At 42.2% G+C, this 17,469-nt stretch overlaps 1 protein-coding gene across 1 annotated transcript in view; it reads right to left on the bottom strand.

The window, feature by feature from the left end:
• Positions 1-17,469, bottom strand: part of LOC306844463 (regulatory-associated protein of mTOR) — a 285,322-nt gene that overhangs the window by 80,958 nt on the left and 186,895 nt on the right. The window contains exon 10 of the mRNA XM_079376622.1: positions 11,996-12,140. Within this exon, the coding sequence (XP_079232748.1) occupies positions 11,996-12,140 (145 nt within the window). The remainder of the gene's footprint in view (positions 1-11,995; positions 12,141-17,469) is intronic.

Below are 17,469 nucleotides of genomic sequence, written 5' to 3'. Positions count from 1 at the left end.
GCACCCCATAGACATACATAAACTGCAATTTGGGAAAGGCGATACAGGCACACAGAAGCACCCCAAAGGGGACAGACAAAGTCCATGCAGCAATTTCAAATGGATCATCTGATGATTTGGGCTCTTCAAGGATGATGTGATTGTCTCCCAAATCCGATCAGAAAACAAAGTTTGTAAGACACAACTGATATCTGGTCTAAACCAGATAGTTGTTATGGACAATGGTCTGCATGATTGTATGAGGAGAAAAGAGCAAACAACTGAAGCAGAAACAACAGAATTATCAGTTAGGATCAGGGAGAATTACTTTTAACAAGGGATGTACAGGCAATTCTGTCAGCATTATCCCAATTTCTGTCTACAATGGAAATATTTAAATTTCTTCAAACAGAAGAATTCATCAAAACACCTTTAGTTTTATTGTCAGTCGCAGCGAAAGAGACCACCTAGTAATATTTATTATTGCAACTATGAACATCATCCTTCCACAAATTAGCTTTTTGGATCAAAGAAATGTCAATCTTTTTTTGTTGCAGTAGTTGTAAAAAATTTGTACGTTTATGGGGGCCATTTAAACCATTGACATTACAACTTATTATATTAATATTCATTACTATCAAACAAATAAGTGAACTGAACAAATGAGAGAAAGTTAAGTAACATGACAGCCAGTACAATTCTTTATAACACCGTCATTAGTCCTATTATAAGAGAACAGAATAACTTCAAATTCACACGAGTGATTAAGTGGGGTTTAAAAAAAAAAAGACAAAAAACAAAAAACAGATTATGTATATTTTCCATAACAAGGAAACAAAATTGCATCATGTACATTGAAAAGTGTACATTAGTGATACCAAGTTTCCTAGCTTACATGAAGAACTGCCAGTAGACGATTGTCACATGAAGTTCTAGATTAATAAATCAGAAATCGAGTCACTCGGTATCAAACCCTTATGCAATGTCCATCCCAGGAGAATGAGGATTGGGAATGGAGCTCAGGAATTGACGCGCTTCGTCCGGTGAGTGCATTAGTTTGGTCTCCCCGTGTTTCATGACGATCTTCAGAGTAGCTGGATACTGAAGAAAGGTCCGCAGACCTGCCTGTATTGCACGGAAGGAACTCCGCATCTTTGCCGTCGCGGGAGAGAAGTCGGGGAAGAAGCTCAACATTGCACCGTCACCTGCTTTCACAGGACTTTAATGTCTTGCTTCATTAAGAATCAAATTCCTGCCGCTGTAGCGTAACAGTTTGAAGAGAAACACTCGTGGTTTGGAGTGATCCGTTGAAGCTCTGGAGTAAACTCGATGTGCACATTCAATCTCGATATCTCTGCCCGCATGTGATGGGATCCAGATCAGCAGTGACCGTTTCAGAAAGCCGATCGGGTCATCCGTCTCGGCCCCTTCAGGTAGTCCCAGCAGGTGAAGATTACTGCATCTTGTAAATCAGTCATCTGCTGCTCAAGGGCATCCAGACGGCCAGTGTGTTCGCCGATCACTTTTTTCTGCTCTCTCTGTTCCCTGATTAAAAAGTTAACTTTAGAGCATATATTCTGGATTGTAGTCATGTGAGAGGCGAATTCGGTGCGCATTGCTACTAATTCAGCCTTCAAAATGTCCTCTAATCACTTTATAGTGATCGCCATATTGTCTTCAATGTCGGCTCGGCCTGCCGCTGCTGTTGGTTTTGTTTTCTTCTTAATTGGCGAGGATGATGGTGAAAGATAAGCGAGTTTCCGACTGTGTGACATCTCCAGACCAACAATAAATGAAAAAAACCCCAAATGTAAAAAATGAAGATGAAAACAGTAAAAGACGGTAATATACAGAATACCCTTAGAGTCTAGAGGCTGCTTTTTGATACTTGCCACGTCAGCAGGAGCGCGAAGATGCGCAGCAAATATGATGTGAATATTGAGGAAACAAAGGATGGTTTTCAAGCTAAAGAAAAGTAAAAGACCGCTTCTTAAACCAGAGAAGGTGAACATGTTGGTATTCTTGTGGGAAAAAAAAAACATATGTAAGCATTGTCACCGGCAGCAAGTTTAGCATGGCCTCCACCACTATATAACGCGCCGTCTTGGCAGCATAAACTGAGAATCTTCCTCTGTCACGTATCCTACTCAAGACAGCTGTGGAGAAGACGCAAGAAGACAGGTTTCCCTCTTGGTGTTTGAACGCTGTGTTTGAGTCCCATCGAGGCCCGGACACCCACAAGTTCTGCATTCTGTGCCTGGGTCTCGCCCATGCGGAAGCAGCACTCAACGGGTCGAGCTGCCCGCACTGCAAGGAGTTCTCACTGCGGGTGCTTAGGGCTCGGAGGAATATCGCCCTTGGTGATTTCTCTCGGCAGCGTCCCACTGCCGCTAGCACCAATTTGGCGCCACTATGAGAAAGCGAGCCCCATTCCTCCCTGACCTGCACGACATGGTCGTTTGGTCAGAGATCTTCACCAAAGTTGACAGAGGGGAAGCCCGGGGATATAAGCGCATTCCATCTGTCAAGGAATCTATCGCCACACACCTCTGCCCCTCGTCAGCCTCTCTGAAGGCAGGTGATACTCTGCCGTCGAGGCCCTGCCGTCTGACCACGCACATTGCGGACAAGGCGTACACTGCCCAAGAAGGGCGGCTGCCCCGGGGCGCTCCTTCGGTGGAACAGAATCCTCGTTCCTGAAGGGTTGATACGGAGGAGGAGAATGTTGAGCGGCGGGTCCGCCAAGTCCCCTTGGAGGTTGTGGGCGACTATGAGAATGTTTGTGTTGTTGCTGTTCAAAATGCAATAAAACGTGATACCCTCAGAAAAATAGCTTTTTTTCCTCCTCCAGCAATAACTTCGCAACTCACCCGTGTGTTAAGTGTCAGATCTCCACCGCCGCAGCTAATTCTCGTAGTCAAACGTCCGTGTCACTCACACATTAAGTGGTAGGCTCGCGCTTCCTGTTAACCGGCAATGCACGACCCTCACTACAACACAGCGCTCCCATTCGTTCTGTGAGTATTCTGAACGAGACCCCGGCACTCAGCGGCATTGCTCAGAATACAGAGGACGAAGCGCTCCGTCCTCTGTGCCATTTTGCAAGCGCCTGGCGGTCCATTCCGGGTATTTCGGATTGGGTACGGAATGTAACAGAGAATGGCTACATGCTCCAGTTCCGGCGCAGACCACCCCGGTTCAATGGTGTGGAGATGTCGACAGCACCGGCACACAACGAACCGCACCATTGAACCGGGGTGGTCTGCGCCGGAACTGGAGCATGTAGCCATTCTCTGTTACATTCCGTACCCAATCCGTAGCAGCCCAGACTGAAGGGATTCCACTGTACCATCCTGGGATCTGGCATTGGTGCTGGGGGCTCTGGCATCCCCGCCCTCCGAGCCACTTCAATCTGTAGGCTTGAGAGAGCTTTCGCTTAAAACTGCACTGTTGCTCGCCCTTGCTTCAGTTAGGCGCATGGGAGATTTACAAGCGGTCTCTGTGAATGCTGACTGCATGCAGTTTGGACCAGGTGATTGTAACGTCACGCTCAAGCCGAGATTGGGCTACGTGCCTAAATTGCTCTTGACCCGTTCAGAGTGCAAGTGGTGGTGCTTTCTGCTTTCCCGCCGGAGGTGGTGGCCTCGTCAGATGCTGTCCCTCATCATGTGCTATGTCCGGTGCAGGCTTTGAAACTATACGATGACCACACGGACTCAGTTTCGGCAGTCTGATCAGCTGTTTGTGTTCTTTGGGGGAACAGCAAAAGTCGGCCTGTCTCCAAGCAACGGCTTTCACATTGGCTGGTTGATGCGATCGCCTTAGTTTACTCTAGCCGGGGATTAGAATGTCCTGTCGGTGTCAGAGCCCATTCGATGAGGGCGATTGCCTCCTCGTGGACCAAAGGCATTTCTATCAAAGACATCTGTATGGCGGCTGGTTGGTCTTCACAGAACACCTTCACCAGATTTTACAGTTTAGACGTATCATCCTTAGCCTCACAAGTCCTGTCAGTGAGCAGGACCCAAGTGCGATGACTAGACTGGTGGTTTCGACTAGGTCGTATATAGTAGGTGGAATTCGGAGGCGGAACCATCGCCATACACGCTACAATGCACTGTTATATTGATATTCTGATAGACATGCGTTTTTTGGGAGACTAACAATTTCCTAGCCCCTTTTAGGACGACGGCGCAGCGTCTCTTTCAACAAGAAGACCCGCTGCCAGGCAAGATTTCTGAGTGACCTGATTGGATCCCTAAGCAGGAATCTGCATCCGATCGCCTTGGGGCATGCCATAAGGCCGTCTATGATTGGCTGGGGGAGTGGTCTGTGTGTATCATAGGACTATTACGCTAGGTCCGCTAAGACTGAGCATTTTATTTCTTCGCTGTTCTCACAGCGTTGTTCTATACAGTCCCCATAAGTGTCAGCTTCTGACCCAATGCTGAAGTGAATCGTTCTTGAGAGGGAACGTCTCCGGTTACTGTCGTAACCACGGCTACCTGAGAGACTGGAACAAGACATGGCATAGGCTGCCGTGTTCACTGCTCAGGTCTGTTGCGCTGCTAGTTCAGCCGGAAGATTCTGAAGAGTCAAGACGGCACGTTATATAGTGGCGGAGGCCACGCCCCCACTCGCTGTCTTGACTGGCATTGGCCATTGAGAGTTGCAACTTCACTGATGTTGTGCAATAAGATTTCAGGTAGGATTAGGAAGGAAGGGAGTCCCCATAAGCGTCAGCTTCTGATGCCATGTCTCGTTCCCGTCTCTCAGGGAACCAAAGCTATGACAGTAACCGGAGACATTTTACTTTTCGTTTTGTTTTCATTTTGAAAACCTTATCTTTGCTGTTTACCTCACATTATGCTATGTAGGCTCTCTTTTATTTCATTTTTTTATTTGATTCCTCAGTCTTTGCTAAACGTTCTGTAATATATAATACAGCATGTGGTGCATGCCATGCCTCATCTTATTTGTTTTTGTTAATAAACAATTTGTACGCTAGTTTGTCATTGTATCTTACTGTTTTATTGTTGTTGTGCTTTTTAATTAAAGATAACAATGAATCCATCTTTTGTTTTAGTCTTAAAACGTGAAAGGTGTATAGATGTAAGCAAAACAGACAATTATCTTTTCTTGTAAAACATGATAAGATAGCGAATTCGAAAGTGAAAGCATCTGAAGTCCACGGCTTATAACATAGCAAAAGAAGAACTCCCGTTCACAAAATTCAAATCACAAATAATACTACTGATGAAAAAGAACAGGTTGAATGTTAACCACTTTCATTTCCATATAAATATAAACTATGATAAAAGTTCCTCAGCATGCATTGATTAAATCTATGTTGTAGGAAAAAAAAAAAAAAACAAAAAAAAAAAAAACACGTGCTCGTGCAACCAAATTCAAATTCAAATTTTATTTGTCACATACACAGTCATACACAGTACGATATGCAGTGAAATGCTTGTACGGCAGCCAGTGACCTTAAAAAATATTAATAAGAAGAAATACAAAAGAAAATAAATTTAACTAGTAAATAAACTGTACAAATAAGGGCATATATATTTATAAAAATTTTAAAGTGGCAATGCAAAAGTGACTTATGAAACGTTAATGTGACTTATGAAGTGAAGTGTCATGTGCAATGGTTCAGATATATAAATATGTATTGCATGAATGTGTCCATGATTGTCCAGTCAATGTCAATGTTTCAAGGATATTACTCCTGTGTGATGGTGTGATTGAGAGACCTTATCGCCTGCGGGAAGAAGCTCCTCCTCAGTCTCTCTGTGTTGGTCTTCAGGGAGCGGAATCGCTTCCCAGACCGCAACAGAGAGAACAGTCCATTGTTGGGATGGCTGAGGTCCTTTACGATCTTCCTGGCCTTGGTCCAGCACCGCTTGCTGTAGATTGAGTGCAGGTCAGGGAGTTCGGTGCGGATGATGCGCTCAGCTGATCGCACCACCCTCTGTAGAGCTCGTCTGTCCTGCATGGTGCTGTTTCCAAACCAGGTCGTGATGTTTCCCGTCAGGATGCTCTCTATGGTACAGGAGTAGAAATTCCTGAGCACTTTAGAGGGCAGTCTGAAGTCTCTCAAGCGTCTGAGGTGGTAGAGACGTTGCCGGGTCTTTTTCACCACGGTGTTGATGTGACAGGACCATGACAGGTCCTGCGTGATGTGAACACCGAGGTATCGGAAGCTGTCCACTCTCTCCACTGGGCTCCTGTTGATGATGGGGGTCTGGTAGTTCCTCTCCTGCTTTGTACTAAAGTCCACTATCAGCTCCTTTGTCTTGCTGACGTTCAGGAGGAGATTGTTCCTCTGGCACCAGTTCTCCAGATTTACAATCTCCTCTAGGTAGGCCGACTCATCATTGTTGGTGATCAGGCCCATCACGACAGTGTCGTCAGCAAACTTGATGATGACGGTGGAGTTGGTAGTGGCCACGCAGTCGTGGGTGTACAAAGAGTACAGCAGGGGGCTCAGAACACAACCCTGGGGGGCTCCAGTGCTGAGAGTGAGTGAGGCTGAGACATGTCCGCCCATCCTTACTGCCTGTGGTCTGCCAGTCAGAAAATTGGAGATCCACTGACACATTGATGAGCTGAGTCCCAGGTGCTCCAGCTTGGTGGTGAGTGTGGAGGGAATTATGGTATTAAATGCAGAGCTGTAGTCGATGAAGAGCATTTTAACATAATTCCCTTTCCTAGTGTCCAGGTGAGTAAGTGATGTGTGGAGGAGATGTGAGATTGCATCGTCTGTGGAACGGTTCTGGCGGTATGCAAACTGTAGTGGGTCGAGTGTGTCCGGTAGTGAAGAAATGATGAAGTCTCTGACCAGGCGTTCAAAGCACTTCATCACTACTGAGGTGAGGGCTACAGGGCGATAGTCATTGAGGGAAGCAGGATGAGGTTTCTTCGGGACAGGAACAATGATGGACTCTTTGAAGCATGTGGGGATCACCGACTGAGATAAAGAGATGTTGAATATCTCTGTGAACACAGGTGCTAGCTGGTCTGCGCAGGCTCTGAGAATACGACCTGAGATGCCGTCTGGTCCTGCTGCTTTCCTGGTGTTCACTCTCTTGAAGGCTCTCCTCACGTCATGCTCGGAGATGATGAACGCGTTTCCGGTACTGGCAGAGTCTTCCTGTCTGTAGCCGTTAGCGTCGTTAGCATTGGCATTGCTAGCGGCTTTAGCTGCAGCCTCGAAGCGAGCATAGAAGGTGTTCAGCTCGTCTGCCAGAGTCGCGTCCACGTTCGTCATACCGGTTGTTGGTGTTTTATAGTCCGTAATTGTCCTTAATCCCTGCCACAGGCTCCTAGAATCACTCTGTTGGAGCTGTGACTCTAGTTTTCTCCCGTAGCGCTGCTTCGCCTCTTTCACCGCCTTCCGGACGTTGTATGATGCAGCCTTGTATGGTTCCATGTCCCCCGACGCAAGTCCCGTGTTGTAGGCAGCGGTGCGAGATCTCAGAGCGTCGCGGATGGTTTTATCCACCCACGGCTTCTGGTTGGGAAACGTTCTAATAGTCTTTTTTTCCACGGTATCATCCGCTAGTTTCCCGATGAATCCCACAACCGCTTCCGTAAACACGCTGACGTCATCATCGGAGCTGTTTTGGAACATGTCCCAGTCTGCGTCATCAAGTGCGTCCTGTAACGCGGCCACCGATTGGTCCGTCCAGCGCGCGACCTCCCTCTGAACCGGGACTCCCTGTTTCAGCCTTTGTTTGTATTTTGGCATGAGGAAGATGGCGGCGTGGTCGGATTTGCCAAACGGAGGGTGAGATTGTGCCTTATAGCCGTCCTTGACTGTAGTGTAACAGTGGTCCAGTGTCCTTTCACCCCTGGTGGGGCAGGAGATATGTTGATGAAAGTTTGGCGCTGCGCGTTTGAGGTTGGCCCTGTTAAAGTCCCCCGCCACAATAAGCGCAGCGTCCCGGTGTTGTGTTTGATGCTGTGTGAGTGCCTCATGCAGCTCGCATAAGGCAGTGTCCGTGTCCGCTTGTGGTGGAATATAAACGGCGCTGATTATGACCGATGTAAACTCCCGAGGTAGATAAAAAGGACGACACATGACGGACAGTAGTTCCAGATTTGGTGTGCAGGAGCGTGTGAGAGGAACAACGCTCGCGCTGTTGCACCATCTGCTGTTCACCATTAAACACACGCCGCCTCCCCTTGACTTCCCCGAGTCTCGCGTCCTGTCCATGCGGTGAACCGAGAAGGACTCGGCCGGCTGGATGGCGTGGTCCGGCACCGCTGGGTTCAGCCATGTCTCGGTGAAGCAGAGGAGATTGCAGTCCCGAATGTCTCTCTGAAACTTTATCCTGGCCCTGAGGTCATCGAGCTTGTTCTCCAGTGACTGGACGTTGGCGAGAAGGATGCTAGGCAGAGGCGTGCGGTGTGCACGGGCTCTCAGCCTGTTCCTGATGCCGGCTCGTTTCCCTCGAGGCCGCCGCTTCGCGTCGCGTCCATTGTTCTCTCTCAGGATCTCACTCGGCCAGCTCGGATCCGGAGTTAAAAACGTCGAATTGTGAGTACATTGTACACCAATAGAAACAAGAGTGTCTCTGTCATACCTAATGTACGCAATGGTGATAATTTTGCCGATTTTAAAACACTGAAAACTAACTTAAAAGACAAAAACAAAGAAAAGGTGGTCGGAGCAGTCGTGACGGCAGCCGACCTCACCGGCGCCATCTCTTTTCCCAACCAACTGAGAAAGTTAGTCGCAAAAGAGCGACCAGTGGGAAGAATGAGTCTGGAGCCCTGGGTCACCAGACATGAGCGGCACGACAAACGACAGTATTGAACCCATTATAATCAGCGATGCTGTCTACACTGGATGCGGTGCAATGTGACACGACAACTGTCGCTTCCGGTGTAGCCATTGTGTAAGGTGGCAAGTAAATAAGTGTAGAATTGCACTGTCTGTTTGCTATGTGCATCAATCGGAGTGTCCACATTGACAAACTACATTATTTAATAAAATGCAATTGAAACGTCTTAAGTGTAAGTGTCAATGCATTTAAGAAAAATAAAAGACATTTAAATCACCATTTTTGCAACCATTATGGTGCACATTTGGCTCAGAATGTAGTTTGAAATTCACACTGTATTTACCTACAATTATCACGCGGTATCACGATGAAAATGCAATCTCAAATGTCCTACCCATAAGTCTAAATGCATTTAGGAAAAATGGCATTTAAATTATAATTTTGCTACAGTTTTTGCTTGGACATGTTAAACATATCTACTCAATTTGGGTAATATAATATCATTTTAATTTTGCAAAAATATGTTTTAATTTACATATTAAAACTAGTGTGGTGGTGATGGCGCAGTGGATAAGACACATGCCTTTGGTGTGAGAGACCCGGGTTCGAATCCACTGTGAGACACCAATGTGTCCCTGAGCAAGACACTTAACCCCCTAGTTGCTCCAGAGGCGTGCGACCTCTGACATATATAGCAATTGTAAGTCGCTTTGGATAAAAGCGTCAGCTAAATGAATAAATGTAAATGTAAAATGTAAATGTAGTGTAGAAAATGGCAAATGTAAATTATATAATTGAATTTTTATTTTAATTTTGCACTAAATGTTGCACATATGTATGGGAAAATGTAAATTTAAATACGGAAAGACTGTCATTTTGCATATTATATTTCAAAATGAATTTTGCTACCCATATGCTTCCATATACATATAATAAACAGGACTGTAAATGGATTAAATGTTTAATTTAGTAATATAGTAGTTAATATATTGCTTAATTCAATAAAATAAATGACACAATATGCTGCTAATTCTAAATATAGCCATAATAAATATGGAAGTATTTTAAAACATTTAAATTAGTTTTAGATTAAGTACAAATTCGATGCATGGTTAAACCGTGCATACATCAAAGGGTTAATTTGCACATTAGTTCTAGAAACGTTTTAGATTGTGAATGCACTGCAATGATTATTTCACAAAGACCATTCATATTCTTTCTGTCTGTTTCCTGTATTGTTTCTTTCCTTTCCTCCCCGCCTTGCTTCATCATGTCTCCTCCTAATAGCGGAAGGCACCATCCTCCTTCTCTCATGTTCCCGTAACTCTTTCCTTCTTTACCAAATGTTTCCTCTATTTCTGCCTCTCTCCATTTCTCATCTCCTGTTTCAGAAGACAAGAAGACTCAAGGAAATTTCTGCACAGCGTAACTAAAGAGCTCTGATGCCCCATTACGAAAGTGAAATCTATTTCTCTCTTGCTAATGGTATGTTATGAGATTCAAGCTTCAACTAGCTGTGGAGAACAAAGTCTGTATTTCATCATACACTGCTGAGGATTACACAATGCAGGTTTAGCCAACAGCATGATACTGATGATGGAAAACAGGGGGAGACAGAGGGGGAATGAAAATTCATAACATAGTTCATTTAAAATGCAGAGGGAGAGACCTCCGAGTAAAATACCAGTGTAAATAAATAATTAGTGCCATTCACTGTAGGAATAAAAAAAGCTCTCTCTTCTCCATGGAATGTTGTTTAAAATCTGGCATGCCAATTTTGCTTTTAGGAGATACCATGATACCAAACTATCAATATTCAATACCAATACAACACTCGATACTCAAAGAATTTGCCACAGCAAAATCTAATGTGCTGCTGAATACACAACCTTTTGTAAAAAATATAATAAAAAATTATATTTATATTTATTATTTAAACATTAAGAAAAAAATATTAACATGTTTACATATTATTTTAAACATCACTTTATACAGTGGTGGCCAAGATTATTCGAACACTAGTATTTTCACTAGCTAAATATGGTTTCAAGTCAGTTATTTCTATCTTTTGCTGTAGTGTGTCAGTAGGAATTATCAGTTTACATTTCCAAACATTAATTTTTGCCATTCATTGTAATAATCCAGTGAGATTTTTGTTGAAGCATCTTGGAGACATTGCCACAGTTCTTCTGGATTTAGTCTGTTTCAGTTTGTTCTGTTTCTTCATGTCATTCCAGACAGACTGGATGATAATGAGATCAGAACTCTGTGTGGAGCACTGGCTGTTGTCAGACTCCTTGTGCAAACAAAAATCTCACTGAATTATTACAATTAATGGCAAAATTTATGTTTGGAAATGTTTAGATATTTCCTACTGACACACTACAGCAAAAGATAGAAATAACTGACATAAAACCATTTTTTAGCTGGTGAAAATACTAGTGTTCTAATAATTTTGGCCACCAGTGTATGTAATTGAAATATTGCTTTAATTAAAACAATAGCATAAGGCCTTGAAGCAGTTAAGTACACATTAAATAATAAAGAATAAATAAATATTTTTGAAACAGACTGAGTCTGTACCCTGTATAATATACTATAGATACTAGTGGAATACGCCAGTATTTTAAACTATAAATGACAAAATATAGGGATTTGTTGACTCTCCATCCAATTCTGCTTTTTTAGAACATGGACTTCACTGTTTTTGCAATTGAAATTCCAGAAATCTCTACCTAAGATTTGTTCAGACAGTGTGGTCAGTGTCCAATATAAATACAATAGTTGCCAAAGTAATGAACGTGAGCACTATGCCAAGAGACTGTCTCCTACAACATATGAAAGCACCTATTATTGTGTAAAGTATTGGCAACTTTTTGTCTATGTTTATCACAACATCTTTCCGAAAATGGGTAAATGCAGGCATTACTGTATATTGCATTAATACATTGCACAATTAACATTCAGACTCAAAGGCATTTCCAAAAGTCCAATGTAAACTGGTTTTCAAACCATATACATATATGGATTTCTTGTCTTTTTACGGTTTAGCCTACGAACAACTAAGCATATGAGTTAGACACAACAAAACAGTTAGATTTTTGTCCTGTCTGAACAAATGTTGCACATACAGTGTTAGGGAAAATATTGTAGATACTGTGTGTGTGTGTGTGTGTGTGTGTGTGTGTGTGTGTGTGTGTGTGCGTTAACATCCATACACTTACCACATAGCGTGCATGTATGTGGGTGGCAACCTGGGGCTGCTGACTGGTGTACAGTTATATGACCTCATTATTCTCTCAGCCAATAAGAAATTTCGAAATAGACTGGCCACCAAAAGATCTTGACGAAATAATTTCTGAAAGAGATCTACAAAGATTGAGAGTGAGAAAGAATAAATAAAAACTTTATATATTAGAAAGGAAGGACATGTGATAGCAGGTAACTTGATTAAAATTTCTAAATTCTGTTGTTTGAAATGTCTTAATCAGACCCTATAATTATGATGTGCGTGTACGACAGATTAAACCCTGGGGATTTTCATTATGTAGATTTCTCTCTGATGTACAATAATTAATTAAAGGATGTGAGAGGTCAGGATATACCCGCAGATTCAAGTCTGGTTCCTCTTCAGTACAGAGACAAGAGTAAAAACTTCAAAGCTGGTGTTATGCGATGCTTGAGTTTGGGAATTTAGATAAATATCTTGTGTTTTAATGAAGACCACAGTAAAAACTGCCAGCAAAGCATTTACAAAGCTTGTGAATGCACAAATTAAGCATAATTATATTTCTTTATACAACATTTAGTTTTAGTCCTCTAATCTGATTGGCCAGGCACTGTTAAAAATAACAACATTCAGTATAAGAGCACTGGGATGCTTTGACTCACGTCACTTACCTGTGTTTACTGCAGCCAGTTTTTGCTGTCATAGTAGCTCAGGGGTATGCAACAGTTGATCCTGCTTTGGCTTTTGGAACTACTTTGATATTTTCTATTAAGAACTAAGGTAAACACTATTCACTATTAATTGGTTGCTTATTAGCATGCATATTACAAGCATATTGGCTGATTATTAGCACTTATAGAACACACACCTATACATATATATATATATACATATATATATATATATATATAGTGCCCTCCATAAGTATTGGAACAGTAAAGACAAAATTGCTCTGTTGGCTGTGGAATTAAGACATTTGCAAATATGATTAAAAGATGAATGAGACAAAACTACAGAATGTCACATTTTATTATTAGCCGTTTCAACATGTTTTTCCAAATAAAAAGAACAGCACTTTTAGAGTCCATCCCACTCATTGATGTGAGCATAAGTATTGGGACAGTTGAACATAAGGCAGATATAAAAGATTAAGTGACGTGAAGTGACATTCAGCCAAGTATGGTGACCCATACTCGGAATTCGTGCTCTGCATTTAACCCATCCAACGTGCACACACACACAGCAGTGAACACACACAGCAGTGAACACACACACAGCAGTGAACACACACACACCGTGAACACACACCCGGAGCAGTGGGCAGCCATTTATGCTGCGGCGCCCGGGGAGCAGTTGGGGGTTCGGTGCCTTGCTCAAGGGCACCTCAGTCGTGGTATTGAGGGTGGAGAGAGCGCTGGACATTCACTCCCCCCACCTACAATTCCTGCCAGCCGGAGACTCGAACCCGCAACCTTCGGATTACAAGTCCGACTCTCTAACCATTAGGCCACGACTTCCCCTTTAACCATTAGGCCACGACTTCCCTAATTAAAAGCTATTATTTAGTTGCAGATCCCTTGCGCACAATCACAGCAGTGAGTCTGTGACCCATAGACATCACCAGACTCTTGGTCTCATCCTTTGAAATACTTTTCCCAGCCTTTAATGCAGCCAATTCCAATTGTTGCTTGTTTTGGGGAGTTTCCTCCTTTACTCTCCTCTTCAGCTGGTGAAATTCATGTTCAATCGGATTTAAATATGAAGATTGACTTGGGCAATCTAAGAATTTCCATTTCTTTGCTCTTATAAATTCCTTGACTGAACTGGCAGGGTGTTTTGGGTCATTGTCCTGATGCAACATGAAGCACTTCCCAATGAATCTGGTAGCATTTTCTTGAATATTGGTAGGCAAGATGGTTTGTACCTTTCCAAATTCATTCATCATACATTAAGTCATCAGTAAAGTTGAGAGGGCCTGTTCCAGAGGCAGCCATGCATGCCCATGCCATGACACCGCCTCCACCATGCTTTACAGATGAGGCTGTTTGCAGTTCCCTTTTTTTCTTTTTTTGATTTCCCATCACTTAGATAAAGGTTCATCTTTGTCTCATCGGTCCATAAACACAGTTCCAAAACTCTTCTGGCTCACCTTTGTGCTTTTTTGCAAACTCTAATCTTGCCTTTCTATTTTTGGTGCTGGTCAGAGGTTTGCATCTTGCTGTGTAGCATCTGTAATTCTGTGTCAAAGTCTCCTGAGGACAGTAAATTGTCAGAGCATCACCCCAGCTTTCTGGAAGTTGCTGGTGATTTTACAGACACGTCTTTTAGGGTTCATTTTCACAGCTTTTATGATTTGTCTGTCATCAACTACTGTTGTTTTCTCAGCCGATCAGGTCGTTGTTGGTGTCGCTAGTGGTTTCCAAACTCTTGATTTCTCCATGCCCTTTGTTTTTGCTATAGCTCTAATTGACTTCCTCTTTTCTTTTAGCATCCAAATTGCTTGCTTTTCTCTCAAAGTCAGCTCCCTCATCTTCATCCTGGTTTGTGTGTGTCATCATCGAATGCAAGATTCAGAATGCAAAAGTAATGGATATAACTGATACGACACATTCCCTGCTAGGGATATATCCCTAGATAGGGGGATGAAACTCTAAAAGTGCTGAACTTCTTAGCTGGTAAAACATCTATGTGTTGAATCACCCAATAATAAAACGTGACATTCTGTAGTTTTGTCTCATATTCATCTTTTAATCATACTTGTAAATGTATTGAGACCACAGCCAGCAGAGCAATTTTGACTTTACTGTTCCAATACTTTGAGGGCACTGTATATATATATATATATATATATATATATATATATATATATATATATATATATATATATATATATATATAATTAGTGCTGTCAAAATTAGGGCGTTAACGCAGGCGATAAATTTTTTCAGTTTATGGCGTTAAAATTATTTAACGCCGTTAACGCAGTGGCGGGGCCTAGGGTTGGCCACCCCACTCATAACTGCTAATTCTGTCTCTTTTTTCTTGACAAGAAGTGCATTTATTCAGTCGCAGAACGTCTTTACGAGCACATCAAACGGGAGACGTTCCAGACGCGTGCTTCAACTTCCCTTCAGCGTCAGGCGCGAGTCAAACGAGTGTGGAAACGGACCTGTGCTCGCAGCGCGTGCTCTTCAATACACGCACAAAGGTGCCAGCGCGCGCATAGCCTGTATCATTTCATAGGCTATCAAATCGCGAAAGAAACTTCGAGCATGCAATGTCGTGATCAGTTAAGTCATGAAGTTACCAAAAAGGCAATTAAAGCTGCCATAAAACTGCATGCATGTAATATGTCATAAGTTACATTAAGAACATGTCTCTGAAATGGTTTTCAAAACTGTCCTGGAGCATCCTAGCACTGTCTCCCTCATCTAACACATCTGCTGAGGGGCACAGGTAGATAAATATTACATTTATTTTAATGGGTTTATGTGAAGATTGTTTTAAGTTCACTTAAATTGGAAGTTATTTTTCAAGTCTAATAAATGTTAAAATTGATAGCTCTTAATTATAATGTAAAGTGGAATGGCTAAATAAATATTAAACATTGGAATTTGTTTTTTATAGGGACATCAGTATTAACTGGTATCAGTGATACTGGCCTCCAGTCATAAAAATAAATATGCCATTAAACAAATATTAAAAATATACTGTCTTTATGTTGTTTGTACATTAATTTGAAGATTGAATGTGAAATTATTGCAATATAAAAGTATATTTAAAACTTTAATGTTAGTTGGGATTAATCGCGAATAATTTCATAAAAATGTGCGATTAATTTTTTTTAATAAATTGACAGCACTTTATATATATATATATATATATATATATATATATATATATATATATATATATATATATATATATATATACACTCACCTAAAGGATTATTAGGAACACCATACTAATACTGTGTTTGACCCCCTTTCGCCTTCAGAACTGCCTTAATTCTACGTGGCATTGATTCAACAAGGTGCTGAAAGCATTCTTTAGAAATGTTGGCCCATATTGATAGGATAGCATCTTGCAGTTGATGGAGATTTGTGGGATGCACATCCAGGGCACGAAGCTCCCGTTCCACCACATCCCAAAGATGCTCTATTGGGTTGAGATCTGTGACTGTGGGGGCCATTTTAGTACAGTGAACTCATTGTCATGTTCAAGAAACCAATTTGAAATGATTCGAGCTTTGTGACATGGTGCATTATCCTGCTGGAAGTAGCCATCAGAGGATGGGAACATGGTGGTCATAAAGGGATGGACATGGTCAGAAACAATGCTCAGGTAGGCCGTGGCATTTAAACGATGACCAATTGGCACTAAGGGGCCTAAAGTGTGCCAAGAAAACATCCCCCACACCATTACACCACCACCACCAGCCTGCACAGTGGTAACAAGGCATGATGGATCCATGTTCTCATTCTGTTTACGCCAAATTCTGACTCTACCATCTGAATGTCTCAACAGAAATCGAGACTCATCAGACCAGGCAACATTTTTCCAGTCTTCAACCGTCCAATTTTGGTGAGCTCGTGCAAATTGTAGCCTCTTTTCAGAATCAGAATCAGAATCAGAATGAGCTTTAATGGCCAAGTATGTTTACACATACAAGGAATTTGTTATAGTGACAGAAGCTCCACAGTGCAACAGAAAGACAGTAACAGGACAGGACACAGGTAATGAAACAAAATAACAGGAAATAGCCAATAACCAATGTACAAAGCAGTAAAAAAAAAAAAAAAAAAAAAATACACAATATATAATATAATATATAATATAATATAATATAATATAATAATATAATAATTTTCCTATTTGTAGTGGAGATGAGTGGTACCCGGTGGGGTCTTCTGCTGTTGTAGCCCATCCGCCTCAAGGTTGTGCGTGTTGTGGCTTCACAAATGCTTTGCTGCATACCTCGGTTGCAACGAGTGGTTATTTCAGTCAAAGTTGCTCTTCTATCAGCTTGAATCAGTCGGCCCATTCTCCTCTGACCTCTAGCATCAACAAGGCATTTTCGCCCACAGGACTGCCGCATACTGGATGTTTTTCCCTTTTCACACCATTCTTTGTAAACCCTAGAAATGGTTGTGCGTGAAAATCCCAGTAACTGAGCAGATTGTGAAATACTCAGACCGGCCCGTCTGGCACCAACAACCATGCCACGCTCAAAATTGCTTAAATCACCTTTCTTTCCCATTCTGACATTCAGTTTGGAGTTCAGGAGATTGTCTTGACCAGGACCACACCCCTAAATGCATTGAAGCAACTGCCATGTGATTGGTTGATTAGATAATTGCATTAATGAGATATTGAACAGGTGTTCCTAATAATCCTTTAGGTGAGTGTATATATAGAAGTGCTGTCAATCGATTAAAAAACATTTACTAATTTATGGAAAAAGCAAAG

Source organism: Barbus barbus, assembly GCF_936440315.1.
Source record: "Barbus barbus genome assembly, chromosome: 25".
NCBI lineage: Eukaryota > Metazoa > Chordata > Actinopteri > Cypriniformes > Cyprinidae > Barbus > Barbus barbus.
This window is presented reverse-complemented; position numbering and strand designations above follow the sequence as displayed.